This window comes from Trachemys scripta, chromosome 10, assembly GCF_013100865.1.
Source record: "Trachemys scripta elegans isolate TJP31775 chromosome 10, CAS_Tse_1.0, whole genome shotgun sequence".
In the NCBI taxonomy this organism is placed as follows: Eukaryota; Metazoa; Chordata; order Testudines; family Emydidae; genus Trachemys; species Trachemys scripta.
The window spans coordinates 9,381,550-9,402,807 of NC_048307.1; the positions used below are offsets into that span (position 1 = coordinate 9,381,550).

A 21,258-nucleotide genomic window follows, 5' to 3' on the forward strand; every position below is an offset into this window, starting at 1 on the left:
TGGGGCAGGATGGGATTGCTCGCTCGCTTTCCTTCTTTTCCTCCTCCTCATCGGATTATTTTGCAGCAGGTCCCACGTACCCTCCCTCCCTCCCTCACACACACACTGGCTCTCTCTTAGGTTGCTTTTGTTTTTATTGTATTATTCTCTTGTGCAACAGGGGGCAGGAGAAACTAAGGGTGGCCTTGATTTTTCTCTTTAGCATTTTAAACACACACACACAGTGTTTGGGGTAGAGAGAGAGAGAGAGAGATCTGGTCCTTGGTCCTGTGAGTTGCTACCTCTACATGCCTGAGCCAGCAGACAAAGCAAGCACGGATGAAGTTGGTACGGTTACCCCGGGGCTTGCTGTTTCCTCCTTGGGTCAGACGAATCTCAGAGACTCCCCTGCCCCCTGTCCGCTACTGAGCTGAAAATCCACCTCTGGGATTTAACCTGCTGCTCTTGAATTTCTTCCTCTCCTGCCTGTCTCACTCTGCTTCTTCCACCCACCTTCCCCCCTCTTCACCACTCCCTGGACCAGAGCTGGATTCTGATGGAACTGCCAAGATGTTCATGTCCAGAATCCTGGATTTTCAGAAGACAAGATATGCCAGGTAAAGCCAAGTGGCTGTGTTCTTAATTCCTGTAGCTGAACCATTTTGCATTGTGTTTTGAAACCCTCCAGGATCCCTCCCAACCTCTGCCCTTCCCTAGAGGAAGCCGGGAGTGAATTCCAGGGTGGTGCTTGCAGGACAGAGTGAATAAAGCTGACAGTGGGGTTTGAAAGATGTGGAGCTCCTCCGAGCACAGGGCACCTGCAGGGCTGATATTCTTGCTTTGTTTTCCTGGTATAACAACAATCCTTTGCACTTTCATAGCACCTCTGCAGACCTGAATGAATTCAGGCTCACAATGCCCCTGGGAGATACGTATTACTAGCCCCATTTCATTAATGGAAAAACTCAGGCAAATGTGGCCACTGATTTTGGGCTGTTTCAATATTTGGGTGTCCTTCTTGGGACACTTTGACACAGGGTCATCCTTTGGAGTTGTGGGTGCTCAGCACCTCTGAAAAATCAGCCCCCTACAAGGGGTAGTAACTTGTTTTAATGGCTCAGGTGTGTTGGGATCCATTATAGTGGCACCTGCTTAAGAGGATACCTGATGAATGGATAGTCCTGGTCAAGGGATGCATATTCTATGCATCCAACCACTATACAATGAAACTTAGGGTATCACGCATGTTCAAGAAAGATGAATTCAGACTGGACTAGGTGCAGAGAAAGGGGACTAGGATGATCAGGGAACGAGAGAATCTATCTTTCAAGAGGAGGCAAAGAACTTGGCTTGTTGAGCCTACCAAAACAAAGGCTGGTTCTCTCAGAATACATTCAGGAGGAAAACACCAGGCAGCGAGAAGAGCTATTTAAGTTAAAGGACAATGTTGGCATAAGATCAAATGGGTACAAACTGGCCATGAATACCCCAAGATTGGAAATGAGAAGGTTTCTAACCATCAGAGTGAGATCCTTGAACAGCCTTCCACTAGGAGTGGTGAGGGCAAGGAACCTAACTACTTTTAAGGTGGAGAACGATACCTTTTTAAACAGGACAGTATGGCGGGGATGCCTGTGCTAGCAGCGGACGGGACTCAATGACTCAGGAGATCCCTTCCAGTCCCATATTCCTGTGTAAAGTGCAACAGAAAATTATTGTCAGGCATCTTAGACAGAGGAAATGCAATGTACACCTGAATCGTGCATTTCAGGCTTGAAGATAGGCTTAGCCAGTCAAATGGAAAGTATAATAATTTATGTAGTATCATCTGTAGCCAGCCATAACGTGATGTTGCAATGGAAAGGCTCCATGAGATGGTGTTTGAAAACAGAATTTCTGTAGTGAATTCTGTGCTGGGGAAAGGCGTCAAACAGATCATAGCCCTTTAGACTGAGTCCTTTGTGCACAGGACAGGGACCCAGAGGCAAGAGCTGTGCAAGGTTCCCTGAACACCGCTCCTTAGTCTGTATGTCTTAGCCCTGACCTGGATGAAGCACCTAGAGTACAGTTCAGTCTCTGTATGTGTTCAGTCCTTAGCCTCTCTCCCAGCTGCTAATGCCAATTCTTGTGGTGGGAGTGGTTTCTGTGATGTGGAGAAAGAGCTGCTGAGTTGACAGATTCCAAATGGTTATCAGATTTCTATTGAAAAGCAGCTTTCCTAGTCCGTTTGTCTTAGGAACTGAGTTTGAAGCTGATATACACAAATCCTGAATGAAGACTCACTTCTCATTCTTCAGATGCCCATTTAAATACCATGTGTTCCTACTGAAGAACCCTTTTGCAATTGTACTGTTCTCCCTATATATGTGTGGGAAAATGGGTGAGTTACAGGGCAATTGTGGGCAATGCTTTGTAACCTTGTCCAGGACAGATCCTTTTTTAATAACCAAGAGAAGGCAGAAGTTTTTTGTTTTGTTTTTACAAAGTGCAATAGGAAAGTGATCAGATCAATTAAATGATGTAGATTTTCTGGGCACCGAACCAAAGTACATTTTGAAAGCCACTGGAGCAAGCCCTCTTTAGAAAGTCCCTCTCTCTGTCCAGTTAGAGAAACTGATCTGCTAGATGTAACTGAATGCACTTTTTGTGCAACAAGTGTTGCATGTTGAATACGTTGCTAAGAGCCCATTGTTAGGACTGGAATAGTGGGGGATGTGAGTAGAATGAGGCTTACTCACTGAAAATAGGTGCAAGGCTCCTCTCTGTCTTCTCTTTGTCTTCGCTGGGATGCAGAGACTGGATTTGGGAACTGAGGAATCAGACCAAATGAGCAGCATTGTACTTTTTTGCATGTTAAGATGAAGCTTCTCCCACATGTAACCTAAGGACCTGGCTTTTGTTTTCCAAAGTCTTTTTTGCTGAAGTCTTTTGATAGTTCTTCATGGAGCACAAAGGATAAAAAATATATCACAGCGACTAGCTGAGTGCTCGAACTGGGCAGTGCCGTGCTGAGCAGGAGATCTGAGTTGGATTGCCCGGCTTGGCAAGAGCTGGAAGGGCTGGGGACCAGAAAAGGGAAGCCTTGTACTTCAGGGATTTAAGGGTAGTGACCACTCTCAGTATATTGATTGGTGTTGAAAGGGAGGTCTCCAGCCATTGCTCCTTGGCTGGGAGTTAGAATCTGAGTTGGGGGATTTATGGAGAAGGCGTCTTAAAGTGCAAAAAGGGCCAAATTATACCTCCCCAACATGTGTATCTCAATGGGAGGAGAGTGACCTCACAGAGTTTCCTTGAATTTTTCCCCAGGATGATTGTGGAGGAAGCAAGAAATGCAGGGATGGGAATTGCTCTTTCCTCAGAGGGCCAGCCCCTCTGCAGCTCTTTTGTCCCCCAGCCCCTCCTTGCGGCATGGCTCCGGTTGGTGCTATTGTGCCCTCGGACTGGCTACCCACATGTGCAGACCTGGAGGCTGAGTTACCAGTGCTTCAAGCAGCTATCCATTGTTCACGGAAGAAAGATGCCATGGAGAGCGTCTGCTCCCTTGTACATCTCGTTCCTTCTGCTGCGTGGTTTGGGGGATGGGAGGAGCATGCTAAGGAATCAGGATCCACCGGGTTCTGCTACCTTGTCCTTGTAGAAGCAACGGGCAGCCTGGGGCCCAAAGAGTGACGGGTGCAGATCCTTTGAAAACCCTTGCTATGCCAGACCCACACATTATAAATGAGATCATATCTTCACACACACAGGTAGTTCGTAAGCTCCCGCTGCCATATCAAGGTAGCAGGGGACATGCCATGTTTTCCACCATCAACAGGTGTACAATATACAGCTTCAGGCTGTGTGCCAGAGAGGAGCATTGTGAAACAGGGAGGAAAGTTTCCCAGGAACCTGAGAGTGAAGCCAGCAGGGAGATGCGCTTGCTGTGCATTTGAAAAGGAAGCAGAATCTCCATCCCCTGACAGGTAGCCATCTGCAGGAGCATGCCACCAGCTTCAGCATTTCACTGTCACTTTTGCTTTTGCCACATGGCAAAGATACGTCCTTATCAAGTCTGATCCTGGGAGGTGCTGAGAGGCATCAACTCCTCTGAAGTCAATGAGAACCGAGGGGACTCAGCCTGCAGGATCGGTCCCTTGACTTGTGAAGTTTATCTACAGCGTAGCAGAGATGAAGCCCCAGGAGGAATGGGGTCAGATGTCCATGACCTAGAAAGTGACACCAGGCTGGTTCCCTTTGTTGGGCTCTTGGACTTCTTCCCCATAATCTTTTCTGCATCAGGCATGACAGCTGTGGTGCCAGGCTTCTCCGGCAGCTTTTCCGTTTCTCCAGCCAAATGCCTTGGCCGTAAGCAGCCAGAGCTTGACACCTTGTGTGATTAGCTGGGAGCTGGGTTTGGAGCAGGCCAAGCACCACTGTAAGATAAAGCATGCACAGCCGAATGGGAAGCATGCTGTAGTGGCATACGGAAGCTCAGCACAGGGAATTACCCTTAACGGCCAGATTCTGCCACCCTTAAAGGTTTGGAAAACGTGTCTTATAGTGAAAAACTCAAGCAGCTCCATCTGTTTGGCTTAACAAAGAGAGGTTAAGGGGTGACTTGATCCCAGTCGATAAGTAGCTACATGGAGAACGGAAATTTGATAATGGGCTCTTCAGTCGAGCAGACAAAGAGCCAATGGCTGGAAGCTAAAGCTAGATCCATTTAGATTAGAAATAAGGTGCCGTTTTTTTTAACCGTCTGTGTAATTAACAGTTGGAACAGTTTAGCAAGGGGTGTGGTGGATTCTCCATCACTGGACGTTTTAAACTCAAGATTACATGTTTTTTTTTAAAAGATATGCTCTAGTTCAAACTGGAATTAACTCAGGGAAGTCTGATGGCCTCTGTTGATGATCACAGTGGTCCCTTCAGACTTGATAATCTATTAATCTTGTTCCATATGCAAGCCCATTGATTGCAACGGGACCATTCCTGAAGTAAGACACCACTTACTCAGCACAAGTAACAGGGGCAGAATTGGGTCCTATGGTAGGGAGAAGAAGCCAAGAGTACCAGTCACAGATCTGTGCCAGGAACAGTACACATGGGAGTGATGGGCAACTCATTGGCGTATCTGACTCAGGAAGGTAGAGAAATAGGTGCAGGTATAGCTGGCCTCTCGGGAAGGCATTAGAGGCATCTTGACACAGCTTGGAGGAGGGTGGGAAACTTTCCCTCTTGTGGAGTTGATTGGCCCCGGAAAATAGCATAAATTCATGATCTCATAAGAGGAATCTGGAACTGATTTTTTTTTGGTTTCTTTTTTTTTTCTTTTCTGATTCAAGAGACCCAAGGAAGGAAGAGATTAATGTCAGATGGTCATCAATAAATGCACTGGAAACATAGCCAGATGAAAGACCTAAGCAATGAGAATTAGATGAAAGAAAGCGATCAATGTGGGTGTGTTTTATGAACTGTCAGATAAGACGGGAGAATGTTCCCTGCTCAGGGGGCAAGAATGTTGCCCAAGATTCATCCAGGGTTGGCTCACTTCTAAATGTTAAATGACTTCAGAAAGAGAGGGAGGATGGGAAGAAAGAAAGAATTTGAAGAAAGTATATAACAGCGGAGAAGAAACTGAATTTGATTCCATTCCATGAGCAAGAAAGCCCTTTATTTTCAGGTAGTGTCATTCAGCCAGATCATTCGTATAAACAGGCCCCTTAAAAAGCGTCTTCTGCTTTATTCCAATTTTCCACAAGAGCTGCCCCTTTGGCACTAGCATGTCAGGCCCCCGGACAATCTGACTGGAGGGCTCCCAAGGAAGGCTGAGCACTGTAGATTGAAAATGGCTCTCACAATACAATGGAAAACCAGCTTCAGTTTGAGACACTGCTTGTAGCCGTGTGTGTGTGTGTGTGTGTGTGTGTGTGTGTGTGAGAGAGAGAGAGAGAGAGAGAGAGAAAGAGAGGGGGAGGGGGACTGCAAAAGCATCTCAACTGTAAAAACTTCCCCTCTGTCATTTGTAACTTGGTGCTGCTCCGTACTGCGTAACATCCATCTTTGAGAACAATCCGCTTCTACGCAAGGGACCTGATTCAGCCATGACGTAAATGTCAGTGTCAGTTACACCCTAGGTGAAAGCAGATCAGATTCCACCCGCTTCATCTTACCACCTCCGCTGAGTTGCTTTTTCCTGCTACGCCCCCAGTCTGATACCTCGACGTATCAATTACACTTGTTTTGCACACCCACTGAATGGCAAATAAGTGCGAGTTACACTTCTTTGCCATTGACACTTGTTTCCCCAACTCATTTACCCCTCCGGCCACATCACTGCTTCATTTGACCCAGAGGCTCCAGCTTCTTACACTGAGTTTGAGTGAGGTCCAAAGCCTTTGTTATTATTTATGAATGTTGTTGCCGATTTTCAGTAAAACATGGATTCTTCTTACACAGCTAGGCCAAGGACAAGTCCTAGCTCCCCTCCCTTTGGGCACACAAAAGCACTTTCTTTACTTTGGTAATCAAGAAACAGAATGTAATGGAAACACGATAAAAAGCAACTTGAGTGCAGACTCTTTCAACAGATCTAGAGCACGGGTGCATGGGGGAACCACATGCTGTGGATGGGCAGAATCATAGCAATTACATAACACAGGTTCAAGATTTAATTTATTCAGGTAAAAGGCCCCAGATTTCATTCAGTTTGTCTGTTCTTGCCCTGGGCACGTAAGCACAGAATAACAATGAAAACAGAAGCTGCAATGAAAGATGCCAATTAAATTTCCCAACAAGGAAGCTATATTTGGAGGCAGGAGTGATGGAACAATTTGTATAGTGGGGGTGCTCAGAGCCATTTAACCAAACTGTAAACCCTGTATATAATGGAAACCACTTCACACCCGGGGGTGCAGCAGCACCCCTATTTCCAGCACCAATGTTTGGAGATGAATCCTTAATATACTTAAGGGCCAAAATCTGCCCTCAGATATCCATTGGTACATGGACTTCACTAGGAATTGTGTAAAATGTATCTGAGCACAGAACTTGAACATACTTAGAATCTGCTGCCTAGCCAGGAAATGCACAGATCCGAGTATAGTGCATAATGACAAAGAGGTACAGGGATGGGTCAGAGAAGTACATGGATTCCATACAATAGGATGAAAAGAGAAAGGATGGGTCAGGCAGCACATGGGTAAATTTCACCTTTAGATTGCTTTGTTCAAATCCAGCCCAGCTCGGTGATGACTGAAAGTCCTTGTCATCCAGTGAAATGAGTTTGATGGGTTTCTGGCTCGTTCCTGCAGGGTAGGTGCACATATCACAAACATAACCATTGTAATTGTCACATGTAGCACCAGGATGGGCTCTGAAGAATGAACTACCCTCATACCTCCAGAAGTAATCCCTCTAGGTCAGTGGGGAGGTAGCATGGGAGCTCTCTTTGGGTATCTTGCATTACCTCTGCCCATGTGTAATGGAGGCCCGCAACCTTAGTGCACCCCCTGGAGGCCCAGTGCAGCACCACCATTGCTTCTCAGCCTGTTTCTCTGAGTGAGGATTTTAGTAAGTCCAGTGAGGCTTGTCACTGCACTCCACCAGGGATCTAGGTATATTCAGTCCGAAAAGGCAGAGCGTCACACACCTAGAACTGCTCCCCAGCATCTCTAGCTGAAGGAAGGAGGGGCTGAGTCAACCCTAATCATGTCCAAGAGGTCCCTTACCAGTAAGGCCTTCATGACCCGGAACCCTTTTCTGGAGTCAGGGGCCTCTTGTCACTAACCGGGGGAGGGTCTTTCCTCCAGGGTCCAGTTCCCCATGGAGGCCAAACCTCAGGACAGAATATAATTCCTCTTTTCCCAGGCCTTCTGCTGTTGCCTGGTGAAGACTTTCATGGGAGCTAGGTTTCTCTGAGATGTAGCATTCAGAGTCCCTTCCTTTCAGAAACTCTCCCCCCAGGAGCATTCTTTCTTGGTTTCCTTTGCCTGTGGGCCCCCCTCACCAGCTTCCCCTGAGAAGCCTTCTCTGTATGTTCTAGGAACTGTTCCCCTTCCCAGCAGCCTCTGTTTCTGTAGCATAGGCCTCCCTGTGCATAGCTTCCATTTATCTTGCCTAGGTGCTTCCCTGCCTAATTTCCTGCCTCCCAGCAGCTCAAAGAGTGAGCTAGTCATAGGTGAACCTGAGCTACCTCATTCCTCCTTGTGGAGCCACTCAGAGGTCGGCTGGGCCCCGGGCCCACTCAGAGGACCAGCTATTCTCAGGCTCACTAGGTATGTCTGATCTAGGAAAAACAGAGGCTATCAGTCCCTAGCATATCTATATCACACCTTTTACCAACACTAAAAGAAGAGACCCAAAACTCCATAATTAGCACAGTAAGACCAGAAATGGTTGGGAAATGAAGTATGAGGTTAAGCGAGATCCAAAACGTGGAGAGAACAGTGCTGCCTGTCCTACGTCTAGAGTCTCTTTCTTTGTCGAACCGTGGTGGAACAACTGCTCTGCAGTCAGACTCATTCATTTTGCTTGAACTGCAGGGGGTCTGGCAAGTTTTGTGCCAGGCTGCCTAGCAAATAAATCTTGATATGTCTGAGTATGTGCGGTTGGCTTACACCGGCTCAGACGTGCCCTCCGAGGGACCTTAGATGCCTTGCACAGCTGTTTTCTTTTTTTCCCCTTAACCCGTGTCGGACAAAACTATGCGAATGAAATGCTTTAAAAATTGATGTGGTTCATCGCACCGAGTACAGAGCTGCTCGAAAGATTAATAACACCAAGTGCTTATCGGAGCCACACCTGTGTCTCCGTCTTCCCTTCCCAGGGCGAGATTCTGCCTCTATGTGGACCATAAGCAATCCCACTGAAATCAATGGGGCTACTTGCAGAGTAAGGTGCTGTGAGAGGCTGGGCTGCTCCTTTAAGGACAAGCAGCCAGGGAGCCCTGTTGCATTAACAGATCCAGGTGGGAAAGGATCAGGTGATCCTTACAAAGGGCTCAGCGTGAGAGGGCTCAGTTGGAGGAGAGCTGCAAGAGGGAGGTTGGCTTCTGGGACTAGCCCTGGAGCAGAGCGTGGTGCAGAGTGCAAGGCCTCTGGGTTGGGGACAGGGGTAGCTTTGTTCTGTGTTATTTTGTGAGCTTCCCTTTGAATTAATAAACCATGCCCCGAGGGAAGGCCTGAAAGAGACTTGGATGTGATATTAGCTCATCCCGGGCTGGGGAGACAGGCTGGCACTCAGCAGCCTCCAGGCAGTAGTTTATGTGAAATGGCCCATAGTAACAAACCCCTGATGAAAGCAAAGAGCAGTCTGGTCTCACTGAGTAAGTAACTCTAGCAGAGTTCATTTGTGCCTCAATTTTGGCTCAAGAGCAAACAAAGTATCATCTTAATATACAATGCATCCTCTCTGGGGAGTATGTCCTGTCCTGGGGAGCTGGACTCAAGCCTCCAAAGGGTCCGTTCTATCTCTAACAGCAGACTTGGACCCATTGGCGCTGCACAGTCCCCATGTAACTCCCCTGCACTGACTGATACAATGCACAAGGAATTACAAAACTGTTGGCCAATGGGGGATGCCCATGAGTGAGGAGACAGAATTTTCCCAGGAGTTGCTAGACTATGAAACGGAGCCCTGCAAGAGATAAGAATGACAGCAGGCCTCACTGAGCTTACAGCTAAATGTAAAACTTGTGTCCCTGACTCGGCTGTCACTCAGTAATTTCAACATGCACACACAAGGAAACAAACTAAAATCTATGAACTAAATACTTCTCCAGACAGGAAAGAGAGAAAGGGTGTTATTTTTATTTGGAATTCTTGCAAGGTGTTCAGCTCCAACAGCAAAAGGGGTGTCATATAAGGACCCAGATGGCTAGATAAAAAGGCGATCACAATGTGGATCAGAGTCTGAGTGACCACAGGGAACGTGATATAACAAACAAATGGTGCAACCCAGAGTTTGTGTTTCACCAGAGCCAAGTGGAACTTGAACCTTAAGATGTTCACGTTCTGTTCAAAATCTAGAGCCGGTTATTTCTGAATGCGACACAATGTGAGGCCCCCTGATAAAGAAATTGGCATATTCTGCATCAGTTAATTAGCAGAGACGGGCCAGAACCAAACCTCAGATCCAAGCATCCAAATGTCAGGAAAGTTTGGATCCAAAGTTCACTGCTCAGGCTCATCTCTGGAAATTAAAGGATTTTATGCTTGGACTGACAGAGAGGATCAGATGGAGAAATGATAGGATAACGAGTCTTGTAGATAAGGGAGAAGCTGTGGATGTGGTATACCTAGACTTTAGTAAGGCATTTGATACAGTCTCGCATGATATTCTTACGGATAAACTAGGCAAATACAATTTAGATGGGGCTACTATAAGGTGGGTGCATAACTGGCTGGATAACCGTACTCAGAGAGTTGTTATTAATGGTTGCCAATCCTGCTGGAAAGGTATAACAAGTGGGGTCTGCAGGGGTCTGTTTTGAGACCAGCTCTGTTCAATATCTTCATTAACGACTTAGATATTGGCATAGAAAGTACGCTTATTAAGTTTGCAGATGATACCAAACTGGGAGGGATTGCAACTGCTTTGGAGGACAGGGTCATAATTCAAAATGATCTGGACAAATTGGAGAAATGGTCTGAGGTAAACAGGATGAAGTTTAACAAAGACAAATGCAAAGTGCTCCACTTAAGAAGGAAAAATCAGTTTCACACATACAGAGACTGTCTAGGAAGGAGTACGGCAGAAAGGGATCTAGGTGTTATAGTGGACCACAAGCTAAATATGAGTCAACAGTGTGATGCTGTTGCAAAAAAAGCAAACAAGATTCTGCGATGTATTAACAGGTGTGTTGTGAGCAAGACACGAGAAGTCATTCTTCCGCTCTACTCTGCGCTGGTTAGGCCTCAACTGGAGTATTGTGTCCAGTTCTGGGCATCGCATTTCAAGAAAGATGTGGAGAAATTGGAGAGGGTCCAGAGAAGAGCAACAAGAATGATTAAAAGTCTTGAGAACATGACCTATGAAGGAAGGCTGAAAGAATTGGGTTTGTTTAGTTTGGAAAAGAGAAGACTGAGAGGGGACATGATAGCAGTTTTCAGGTATCTAAAAGGGTGTCATAAGGAGGAGGGAGAAAACGTGTTCATCTTAGCCTCTAAGGATAGAATAAGAAGCAATGGGCTTAAACTGCAGCAAGGGAGGTTTAGGTTGGACATTAGGAAAAAGTTCCTAACTGTCAGGGTGGTTAAACACTGGAATAAATTGCCTAGGGAGGTTGTGGAATCTCCATCTCTGGAGATATTTAAGAGTAGGTTAGATAAATGTCTATCAGGGATGATCTAGACAGTATTTGGTCCTATGAATCTATGAGATTTAAATCATTATCTTCATTCTTGACTGGCTATGCTGCACTGCCCATCTCTAGTAAAGAACGTTAGCTGAGAAAACCTAACATTAATGATGGTCAAACTGTTACCAACAACATGCATTAAAAGCACAGCTAGTGAGTAGTCTGCAAACCAGTCATGATCTTCAGATGTTTTGATTGTTCATAAATATTCACGGAATAATCTGGATAGCTTATTATTATTATTTATATTGCAGGAGCATCTAGAAACCCCAGGGCCCTGTTGCACAAGAAGCTATGCATATGTATAAGGAGAGGCAGTCTCTACTCAAAAAGCTTATTATTTAAACTACAGAGTAGAAGTGACTTGCCCAAGGTCAGATGGTATCTCAGCAGCAGCGCTGGGACTAGAACCGAGGTTACCTGACTGCTAGGCCAAGGCCACTAGACCATACTACCTCCCACAAGGTGTTTGTTTCGACAATACACCAAAGCAGCCTGGAGCGTCTGACAGCTAAAGAGAATGGCATGTGCTTATTCAGGGACTTTGAAATAGATGCTGTGCCTGTGGGTGCTTTGCAGAGTTTTGTGGATCCATTAACAGCCTGGACTGAGAGTGTTAAACAGGGCGAGGTGTCTGTTACACACTTTATTGAGGTGATGGGCCAGATTCTCTGATCCAGAAGAGCTGTGCTCTCTGGGTAAACATGGCAGTGAGGCGTAGATGTATGTTCAGACCATCTTTGTAGTCCCTATATCCTGTGGCTAGCTCGGACTAGTCCCTGATATTAGAGCAGTGCGAAAACTGCTCAAACTTATTCCCAGTACCCCATGACTCCAAGGAGCCATTCCAGCAGCCATTGTTGGTGTACAGGTTGCTCCAGCCTTATCCCCTTTACTCCTGTCATGTCCTTCATGCCAGAAACTGCAATGAGAGTCGCATAATGCCATTAGGCCGGCACTTTGCCATGTAGGGATTCTCTTTGCATTAGGGAAGCTAGCTCAGATGGCTTTCCGGCTGCCAGAGAGGCACATACTAAACAGAGTAACGGTCAGAATTTCTCACAGTAACTACCTCTATAATACTACCTTCGTTTCTAGTATCTGGGCACGTAGTATTGTATTGGCTCCCTGACTGGTTGACCGAAACATTTTAAACACGCAAATAACAAACAATGCACGTTGGGGGCATTCTTGCTAAAATTTTCAAAACACTTGGGATTTGCAAGCGTTTTTGTGAATATTGTCAGAAAGCTCACAAATAGCGACTGAAATGAGCAGCAATTTAATCTCCAAACATGTTCACTAATCCATTGCTTTAAAAAATGATTTGCTATTATCCCAGTATTGGGAACTGTCATGTAAGAGTTTGAGTTATCATAGAAATAAATGCTATAAAATGTGCTGGAAAAAATATATATCTACAGATTTGGCGGGGATCTTCAAAGGCACGTTACTCGGCAGGATAGGTATTAGTTATTGTACTTCAGAGGGGTTAGGGTACCTACCCACTCACTAAATCCCAGCCTTCTATATATAGATTTGTGTGTGTGTGTGTGTACATTGTATGTGTAGGGTTGCCAACTTTCTAGTCGCACAAAAATGAACACCCTAACCCTGCCTCTTTCCCTTCCCCACCCCTTCCCCAAGCCCCCACCTCCCCGCTCACTACATTTCCCCTCCCTGGCTGGCTCGCTCTCCCCCACCCTCACTCACTGTCACTGGGCTGGGGCGGGGGGTTGGGATGAGGTGGGGAGTGAGGGCTCTTACTAGGGGTGCGGGCTCCAGGGAGGGGCCAGAAATGAGAGGTTCATGGTGCGGGAGGGGGCTCCAGGCTGGGCTAGAGACTTGCGGTGTGGGAGGGGGTGAGGGCTCCTGCTGGGGGTGGGGATGAGGGGTTGGGGTGCAGGAGGGGGCTCCAGGCTGCGGGGGGGGTCTGAGGGATTTGGAGTGCGGAAGGGGGCTGTGGGTTGAGGCAGGGGGTTGGGATGTGGGAGGGGGTGAGGGCTCTGGGCTGGGGCTGAGGATGAGGGGTTTGGGGTGAAGGAGGGGGCTCCAGGTTTGGGGGGGGGCTCAGGGCTGGGGCAGGGGGTTGGGGCTCGGGGTTGAGACGGGGGCTTACCTCGGGCTGTTCCCGGTCAGCGGTGCAGCGGGGGGCGGGGCTAAGGCAGGCTGACTGCCTGTCCTGGCACCCAGTGGTGCAGGAACATTTTTAGTAGTGGGGGTGCTGAAAGCCAGCCTCCTTATCCCTGTCTGCCCTCCACCCCCGAGGCTGGGAGCAGGGCTGTGTCTCTGGGAGGGGAGGGGAGAGAACATGGACAGAGGTAAGGGGGCTGGGAATAGGCGTGGGGCGAGGAGCGGAGCCCCAGTAGGGGCCGGCAGCCAGGATCCCACGCATGGGGCCAAGAGCAGAGCCCCAACCGTGCGGCCAGGCGCAGGGCCCCGGGCATGGGGCCAGCAGCCGGGGCCCCAGGAGCAGAGCCCCGGGAATGGAGGCCTGGGAGCGGGGGTGGGGCCAGCTTGGGGTCCCCGGGCCACCGTCTGGGACCCGAGCTCCCCTCCCCCCCCACAGGTGAAGTGAGGGGTTGGGGGTGGAGGGCCGGGAGCAGGGCATAGGTGCGGGAAGCACCCCCCGTACCCCTACTTCCCGCGCCTATGCTGGCACCGCGCTGCACGCGCCCTAGAAGCAGCAAACAGCCAGCAGGTCCGGGTCCTAGGCTGGGGGGCCAGAGACTCCACTCACTGCTTTTGCTCGCAGGCATCGCTCCCCCGCTTCCCGGCTAATGGGAGTGCGGAGTGGTGGCTCGGGGCAGGGGCAGTGCGCGGAGCCCCGTGGCCCCCCTGCATAGGAGCCAGACCTGCTGGCTGCTTCTGGGGTGCAGTGTGGTGCCAGCCAGGACATGTAGGGACTAGACTGCCTTAGCACCACTGACTGGACTTTTAACGGTCTGGTTGGCGGTGCTGACCAGAGCAGCCAAGGTCCCTTTTTGATCAGGTGTTCTGGTCGAAAATCGGACACCTTGTCACCCTATGTATGTGGTTGTGTATATGTGTATATGTATTGTTGCTTCCTGGGCCTGAGCCATTACTCAGGGCTTTGCAGGGTTGTTTCTGTTAGAGAGAAAAATCATTAATTTGAGTCAGGTATAGTCTTGGTTTATGATTTTGTTTATGTACAAAGAATGTACACAAAGTCCTATTTCCCTGAACACAGTCAAAACAAACAACAGCAGACAGCTTCCTTGCTCAGAAATCCCCCTGGGTGCCACTCCAGCAAGCTCTGTGCTCAAGAAGTTCTGTCTCTCTGCTTCCTTTCTGGGTCACACTCACGCCACTCCTCCTGCCTTTCTCTCGCTCTGAGAGACACCGCCTAAAACCAATCACATAGGCCCTGAATTTGGAACCAGGGAAACCCCTCAATCTGCTCCGTTTAGTCTGACTCGCCATATGGCCTAGTCCTTGGGCAGTAGACCCCTGCTGCTTTTAGTGCTTGAACTGCTCTGGTTGAGCCTGAAAGAGTGTTTGTCTTTGGACCCAAGACTCACCATTCAGTTTCAGCATCCTTTTGCATAAATACACATTGTGTGTGTTATTGTGCTATTGTTTAACATTTATATTGTAGTAGCACCCACAGGACCCAGTCAGGGTTGGGATCCCACTGTGCTAGGCTATGTATAAACACATGAAAATACGCGGCACCAGCCCTGAAACATGTGTCATCTAGGAAGATAACGAGCCTTTTGTGTTTCCATTTTTCGGACTCACTCTGCTCCCTCCGGAAAGCTGCCAGTCCCTTTTGTTACACTAAAACAGCACAGAGAGAGAATGCTTTGTTCCCTCACACCCACCTTCCCAACACACCCCCACTCTGCCCTTGTGCGTGATGCTTCCATCTGAAATGCATGCTGGAATCAGTCCAAAAGCTGAAAGAGGAAAGTGGTTAGCAGGTTGAATTCCACCCAGGGAAACGGATTGTAAAACCAAGAACAGATTTAGTGTCTTTTTTCCTCCCAGCATGGAGGGCAAAGGAGGACGGAAGTTGTATTTAAAGTGTAGGACACACAAGGCTGAACTTTCCGAACCTGGATTGCCATATGTGCGCGTAGGAGCTGGGAAAGGAGCACCCAGATGCAGAGAAGCGGGCACTGAGTACAACACGTACAGATATGTAGGCATGTGTGGGTGTTTCTGCAGATGGCAGAACTGGATGGGGTTAGAATTACAGTTTGCATTTGTAAGTTTCAGTGGGAGAGCTCTCCCTGTAGCCTGGTAAGAAAGTAAACCAGGTATTTTAGAATGTTTATAGTACTGTACAGTCATTTGGTTTGGGCAAAACATGTTATTGTTCCTGCAGAGTTTGGGGTCTTGATCTAGGGGCTACAAACAGGTGTCCAAAGGTTGCACCCACCATGCCCTTCCCCTGTACCCAAATGGGAGACAATCTTTAATTTCATCCCCTGAGCTTTCAGACAGAGCAAACTGGTACTGACTGCCCCTCCCCCGGCCAACACCCAGCAGCCCTCCAGGTTCTTCAGAACTAATAAAGAGGATTATTCTTTAGCCTCTTCCCTGGCAATCATCCGTCACACTCACTCCAGAAATCATCATGGAATTGGCAAATAAATCCAGCCCCGATCAGCTCAGTGACAGCGTCTCATTACGAAGCAAGAGACAGAGAAAGTAATGGCCTCTGACAGATGATACCACCAATGCCAGGAAGTCCCTCTCAGCCCTTATTACAAGGGAGGTCCCTTATTGTTTCATCTCTGTACAACAAGATTGGGAGTTGCTGAGTGCTGCAAAAAGCAGCAAGAAATACCTCGGGGTATGTAGGGTAGGTGAATACTGCTTAGTATTATTATTAATAAGAATGATGATAATAATAATAATACTGGGAGGAGGATGGGGCAGGGGTGCTAAGAAAACAGTCCCTTATTTTTGAAATATGTTGGCAACCCTATGTCTCTGCCCCTCCTGGCTTCCCAATCTCCCCTGTCTACAGCAAGTCATCCCCTCTTCCCCAGCTCTCGCCTAAGCAATGATCAAGACCACGCGTCCTGTGCTAACACATGGGAGTCCCAGGAACAAAATCCCAGGCTTGAGCACTGTTTGTGTGTATTCGAGCCACTGTGCCTGTCCGCTGGGTGAATTCCTGTAAGCTGGGCCCTGGCTCATGCTACGCTTTTGACCTGTCATCTTCTAATGATCCAGCTACAGGACCTACTAATAGGATTCGGTCCTCGTTCTCCTCCCTAGCTTATAATTAGGCTGCTTCCTGCGAGTTTAGCACATCATTACAAAGCAACACAGCCAGTGCCCAACGTGCATGATGATTTGGCTGGCCAAACCCACTGAGGTAGATGCCCTCCATGGGTGAGCAACTTCAGACCTTGGCAGCTAGTGTCTTCTGCAGAGAGAAGACTCTATAGCAATGGTTCTCGACCCTTTTCCATACTAAACAGATATAGAGAGCACTGTATATGTGCATAGAACTTGAGGGAACAATGCAATGACTGGTCCCTGCTTCTAAGACGTGACAACCATGCTGTTACTTTCCAGGGTTTTCGCTTACCATTGGTGCAGCTTAATGCCTGACCACAAGGGGTCAGGATTTCTCAACAAGACGCATTCGTCCTCCTGGCAAGTGCCCTGGTCCCATCTCTTGCCAAGAGATTTTTCTAGCCACCTGCAGCCTGGAAGACCGTGTACGAGGGAGGTTTTAGGAGCGCTTTGCGGGGAAGCGGTGGGGACTGGTTAACTCTCACATGACTTCCCCACAGGTGTATAATGTGAGCATCTCAAGCTTTATATCACACTAATCACCTCTTAAGAGGAATATACCTAGCTCTCATATAACACTTTTCATTGGTAGACCTCAAAGCACGTTACAAAGAAGGTCAGCATCATTACCCTCCTTTTCAGATGGGGAAACCGAGGTACAGAAATGTGAAGGGACTTGGCCACAGTCACTCAGGAGGTCAGTGCCAAGCAGTCCCCTGAGTCCCTGTCCAGTGCCCTGGCCACTGAATCACACTCCCTCACACTGTTTGCTCTTGCTCCGCCTCATGTGTATATATTTAAATGGAGGTTTTGTCGGCATAAATCTGAGATGGACACACTATACACTAGTGGGGAAGCCATGTCTGAGTGGTGCAGCTCCTCCCACGCAAGTGCGTATAAACCTTTACCCCACATGCCATGATGTGTTCCGTATATGAGTGTGTGAAATCTCAGTGCTTCAGATCCATGAGCCTCAGATCATTCACCTGAGTCTTCAAGCTCCCAGAGGCTCTCACACCCCACGTAACATCTACAATCTGGTTTTAACCCACTTTCCTCTCTACCCTGAACAAAGCGAGAGCCAGAAAGCAGCTCACAGGACTGCATGATGCTCAGAGCATCCTCATTCTTGGATGACAGGGAGTAAAAACATAGCGGGAGAGGGGGGATGAATATGGGAAGTCAGCTCTGGATTGTCCTTTGATTCTGCAGGACAAGAGCCTCTTTGTGCTGGAGTCCAGAGTTGTGAGCATGGGGTTTTTTGTAGCTTGCTCTCTGGGAAATGGGGCCAGGATCAGACAGGCCTGAAGGAGAGCAGTGGGAAACCCTCTGGCAGCAGTTAACAACCTGTGCATATTAATTCTGGCAAAGGCTGCCATCCTCCCATTTAGGACTGACAGCTCCACAAACCTCAGCTAGCTGTCTGCCAGAAGCAGCCACTGGAGAGAAAAAGGGGCTGGAAGCCCTCTTGTTCAGTTGCTGATGGCTATCGTCTGTAATGGGATGCAGCACGGGAGGAAACAGATTCTTCCTGATGACCCTGCTAACTCCCTCGCTGGGGTCCCACTGAGCCCGCCTGTCCCACCAGCCTGGATTTCCCTTACTCTGTGCTGCTGTGACAGGCTCTCAAGCCCCTTTACAGCACACACAGAGGTAGGGACACACTCAGCTGTAGAATCACACAGAGTCTGCGATCAGCTCTCTGTGGGAGGACTCAGCTAGGGGAATGGCCAGCACTCCTGTGCACGCACCCTCTGGAGTGTAAACGCAAAATTATACTGTCTTGCGCTGTATAGACATCTATACAGTGTAGGTCATAAAAATCGCCCCCTCCCTCAATGTGGAGGATGATATGCACAGCACTTTGTCCCCCGGTTATGAGTTGCCCAAACTGGGTTTTGTAATATACAAAAAATAAGTTTATTAACTACAAAAGATAAATGTTAAGTAATTATAAGGGACAGCAAACAGAACAAAGCAGATTACTGAGCAAATAAAACAAAACACACAAACTAAGCTTAATATGCTAAAGAAACAGGTCACAAATAGTAATTTCTCTCCCTAAATGTTTTAAGCAGGATGCAGAGTTTCTGCAGCTCAGAATTCCAGTTATTTCTCGTCACAGGCTAGACCCCTGTCTCAGCCTGGACTCAGCCCTTGCCTTTCCCCAGCTTAGTTCCTTTGTTTGTTCAGGTGTTTTCAGCAGTCTTCCTTCTTGGGCGGGGAGGCAATGGAGAAGAGCCTGATTGACTCACTTTCCAGCCTTAAATAGGATTGACATAAGGCGGGAATCCTTCGTTTCCAGTGGAAAAATACCAGCAATGTCCAAAGTGGTACTCCGTACCAGGTGACAGCATCACATGACCTTACAATGTTAAAGCCACCATGAGACAAGGTTTACTTGTAACGTCCACAGGAAGGAACTCCAGGAAGATGAGAGATCAGCATCTTCAAAGACCCATTGTTTTTCCTAATGGCCCATCCAGGCTGATTGCATACTGTCTGGTGGGCGTTCCCCAGGTGTAACCACAGTTGTAATTGTTACAAAGTCAATATTCCTAACTTCAGATACCGAAATGATAGAGGTATACAAATAGGATACTCATATTCAGTAAAACATAACCTTTCCAATGATACCTCACACGACCCACCTTGTATAAAACATACCTTAGTTATGCCATTTTCATATCATAACAATATTTCTATTGAAGAATATAGGGTGTAGCATCACACCTATTTCACAGAACTCATTTCAAACAAAGGGCAATATATATTCTCTTCCTAAATGAGCCAGTCCCACAGTCAATAGCCTGGTCCTCAGCTCCCGGCAGGGAGAAATTTTCCTCTTCTTGAGATGTACTTATGCTGAAAAACTCCAAGCTCCATTTGCCCGCAGGCAGTTCATCCCATCAGCCGTTTGTTCCGTGCTCAGGCTGAGAAACATGCAGCAGAGTCTCTGTGGGTTTTTGGCTGATCTGAGCTCTCCTCAAGTGTAATTAGAGTTTCAGGTGCCCTCTCCAAATGGGACTGTCCGAAGACAGGTATTTAATCCAGAAAGCAGCTCAGGTGTAAGGTTCCGATGGCTGTACTTCCACTGGAGTGGGCAATGCTCCAACAGGGCAGCCCTGCAAAGAATGTACTGTAGGAAATAGTAGAGGGAGGGTGTAGTGTGGCGCTCTCAGAGCTGATGGTAGAAATCCTGCTGGAAGCTCATTCAGCTCGCAAGACTCCAGGCAAGTTATTGTGGGTGAGGTGGGGAGATAGGGTGGAATCAGGCTTAGATGATGGATTTGGCCCATTTGGCAGCAGGGTCCATGAGGGAAAGACTGGAGAAGGGAAAGCACTGGGACTGTAAGCTCTTCGGGGCAGGGATTGTCTCTCTGTTGTGTGCAGCGCCTAGCGCAGTACAGTCATGGTTCATGACTGGGTTGCTAGGCACTACTGCAATGCAACAAATAATGATGGGATCAAAGGCAAGAGCTGGGAGATGGAGGAGACAGGACTCTTTCATTTTGTTTTCACCCGGGCAGCTAGACTGGAGGATAAAGCACGTGAATGTCTGCAGGCCCCGGCAATGGAAAGCCCATGGGGGAGGCTGCAGTGGGGGAGAGTATCAGCAATCTCCCTAATTGCAGGACTCCAAGGCAGACCAAAACATGGCTGGTGCTGGCTGGGGTCCAGCTGTGGCTATTGTGGCTGGGAGAAGCACCCAGCTATTACAGCCTCTCACCATCCTTGAGCAGCCAGGCTCCCATTTTGCCCCTGGTGGAAATTAAAGCTGTTCCCCCCAGTGAGCCATCTCGCCACTCGCCCTCCTCCGTACCACAGCAGGCCCGGCCGTCACAGAGGTGTGTGTGTTATCAGCAAGTGCCAAGGGCGTCATGCACTTTGCAGGATCAAGCTCACAGTACAAAGAGGAGCTGGGTAGGAGGACAGGGTTTGTGAGCAGTATGGAGCCTGAGGAGGACACAGTGCAGTCAGAACAGACTATTTTCATTTGAACAGGCACATTCAGGTGCTGTATGTTCTGATCAGCTAGATATCACTAATTGCACCTCGTCAGAAGGCCCTTCGCTTTGTCCGATCAATGCAACCAGCCCAGCTGCTGCTAGGAAGTCCATTCAGAATGCTCCATGGAGCATGCACTGGAAGGCACTTGGGGAGTGGCTACTTGATTTGCTGCTGCAGAGCCCAGGAGATATCCTCTCCATTCCCTGGGGCTTCTGGCAAGGAAACTGCAGGCATTGGTTTGCATGGGGCCTGTAAGGGGAGACAGACCTTTCTGATTTGTCGGGGCTGAGGAGAGAGACCCTGTGGGATGAGGAGAATAACCCAGGAGAGAGAGGGACCATGACAGTGCACGGTTACTTTGAAACTGCAGTGAAACCAAAGCCACCCTGGATTAGAGCGGATGAATCCCCAGGGGTTGAAAGCTCAGTCTGTGGGCACTCCAATGTGCATCAACATGTAGGCAGAGCAAATGGGAAATCATTTACATGATCCAAACTCCAGCCTTGCAGCTCGCTAACTTTAAGCTGTGAAGAAACTCACCGCAGGGTCAGTCTTTCAAAGGCACAATTTTGTGCCTGCTCAGCTCCCAAAGAACTTTAAAATCTGTCTGTCTCCTCAATTCTCCTTTGAACACAACCTTGCAAAAGGGCAAA

The 21,258-nt window shown here is 48.1% G+C and overlaps 1 protein-coding gene across 1 annotated transcript in view; it reads left to right on the forward strand.

Moving 5' to 3' along the window:
- MMD2 (monocyte to macrophage differentiation associated 2) overlaps window positions 1–21,258 on the forward strand; it is a 41,322-nt gene continuing 20,064 nt past the window's right edge. The window contains exon 1 of the mRNA XM_034784947.1: window positions 1–596. Coding sequence (XP_034640838.1) covers window positions 550–596 — 47 coding nt within the window. The 5' untranslated portion in view covers window positions 1–549. The remainder of the gene's footprint in view (window positions 597–21,258) is intronic.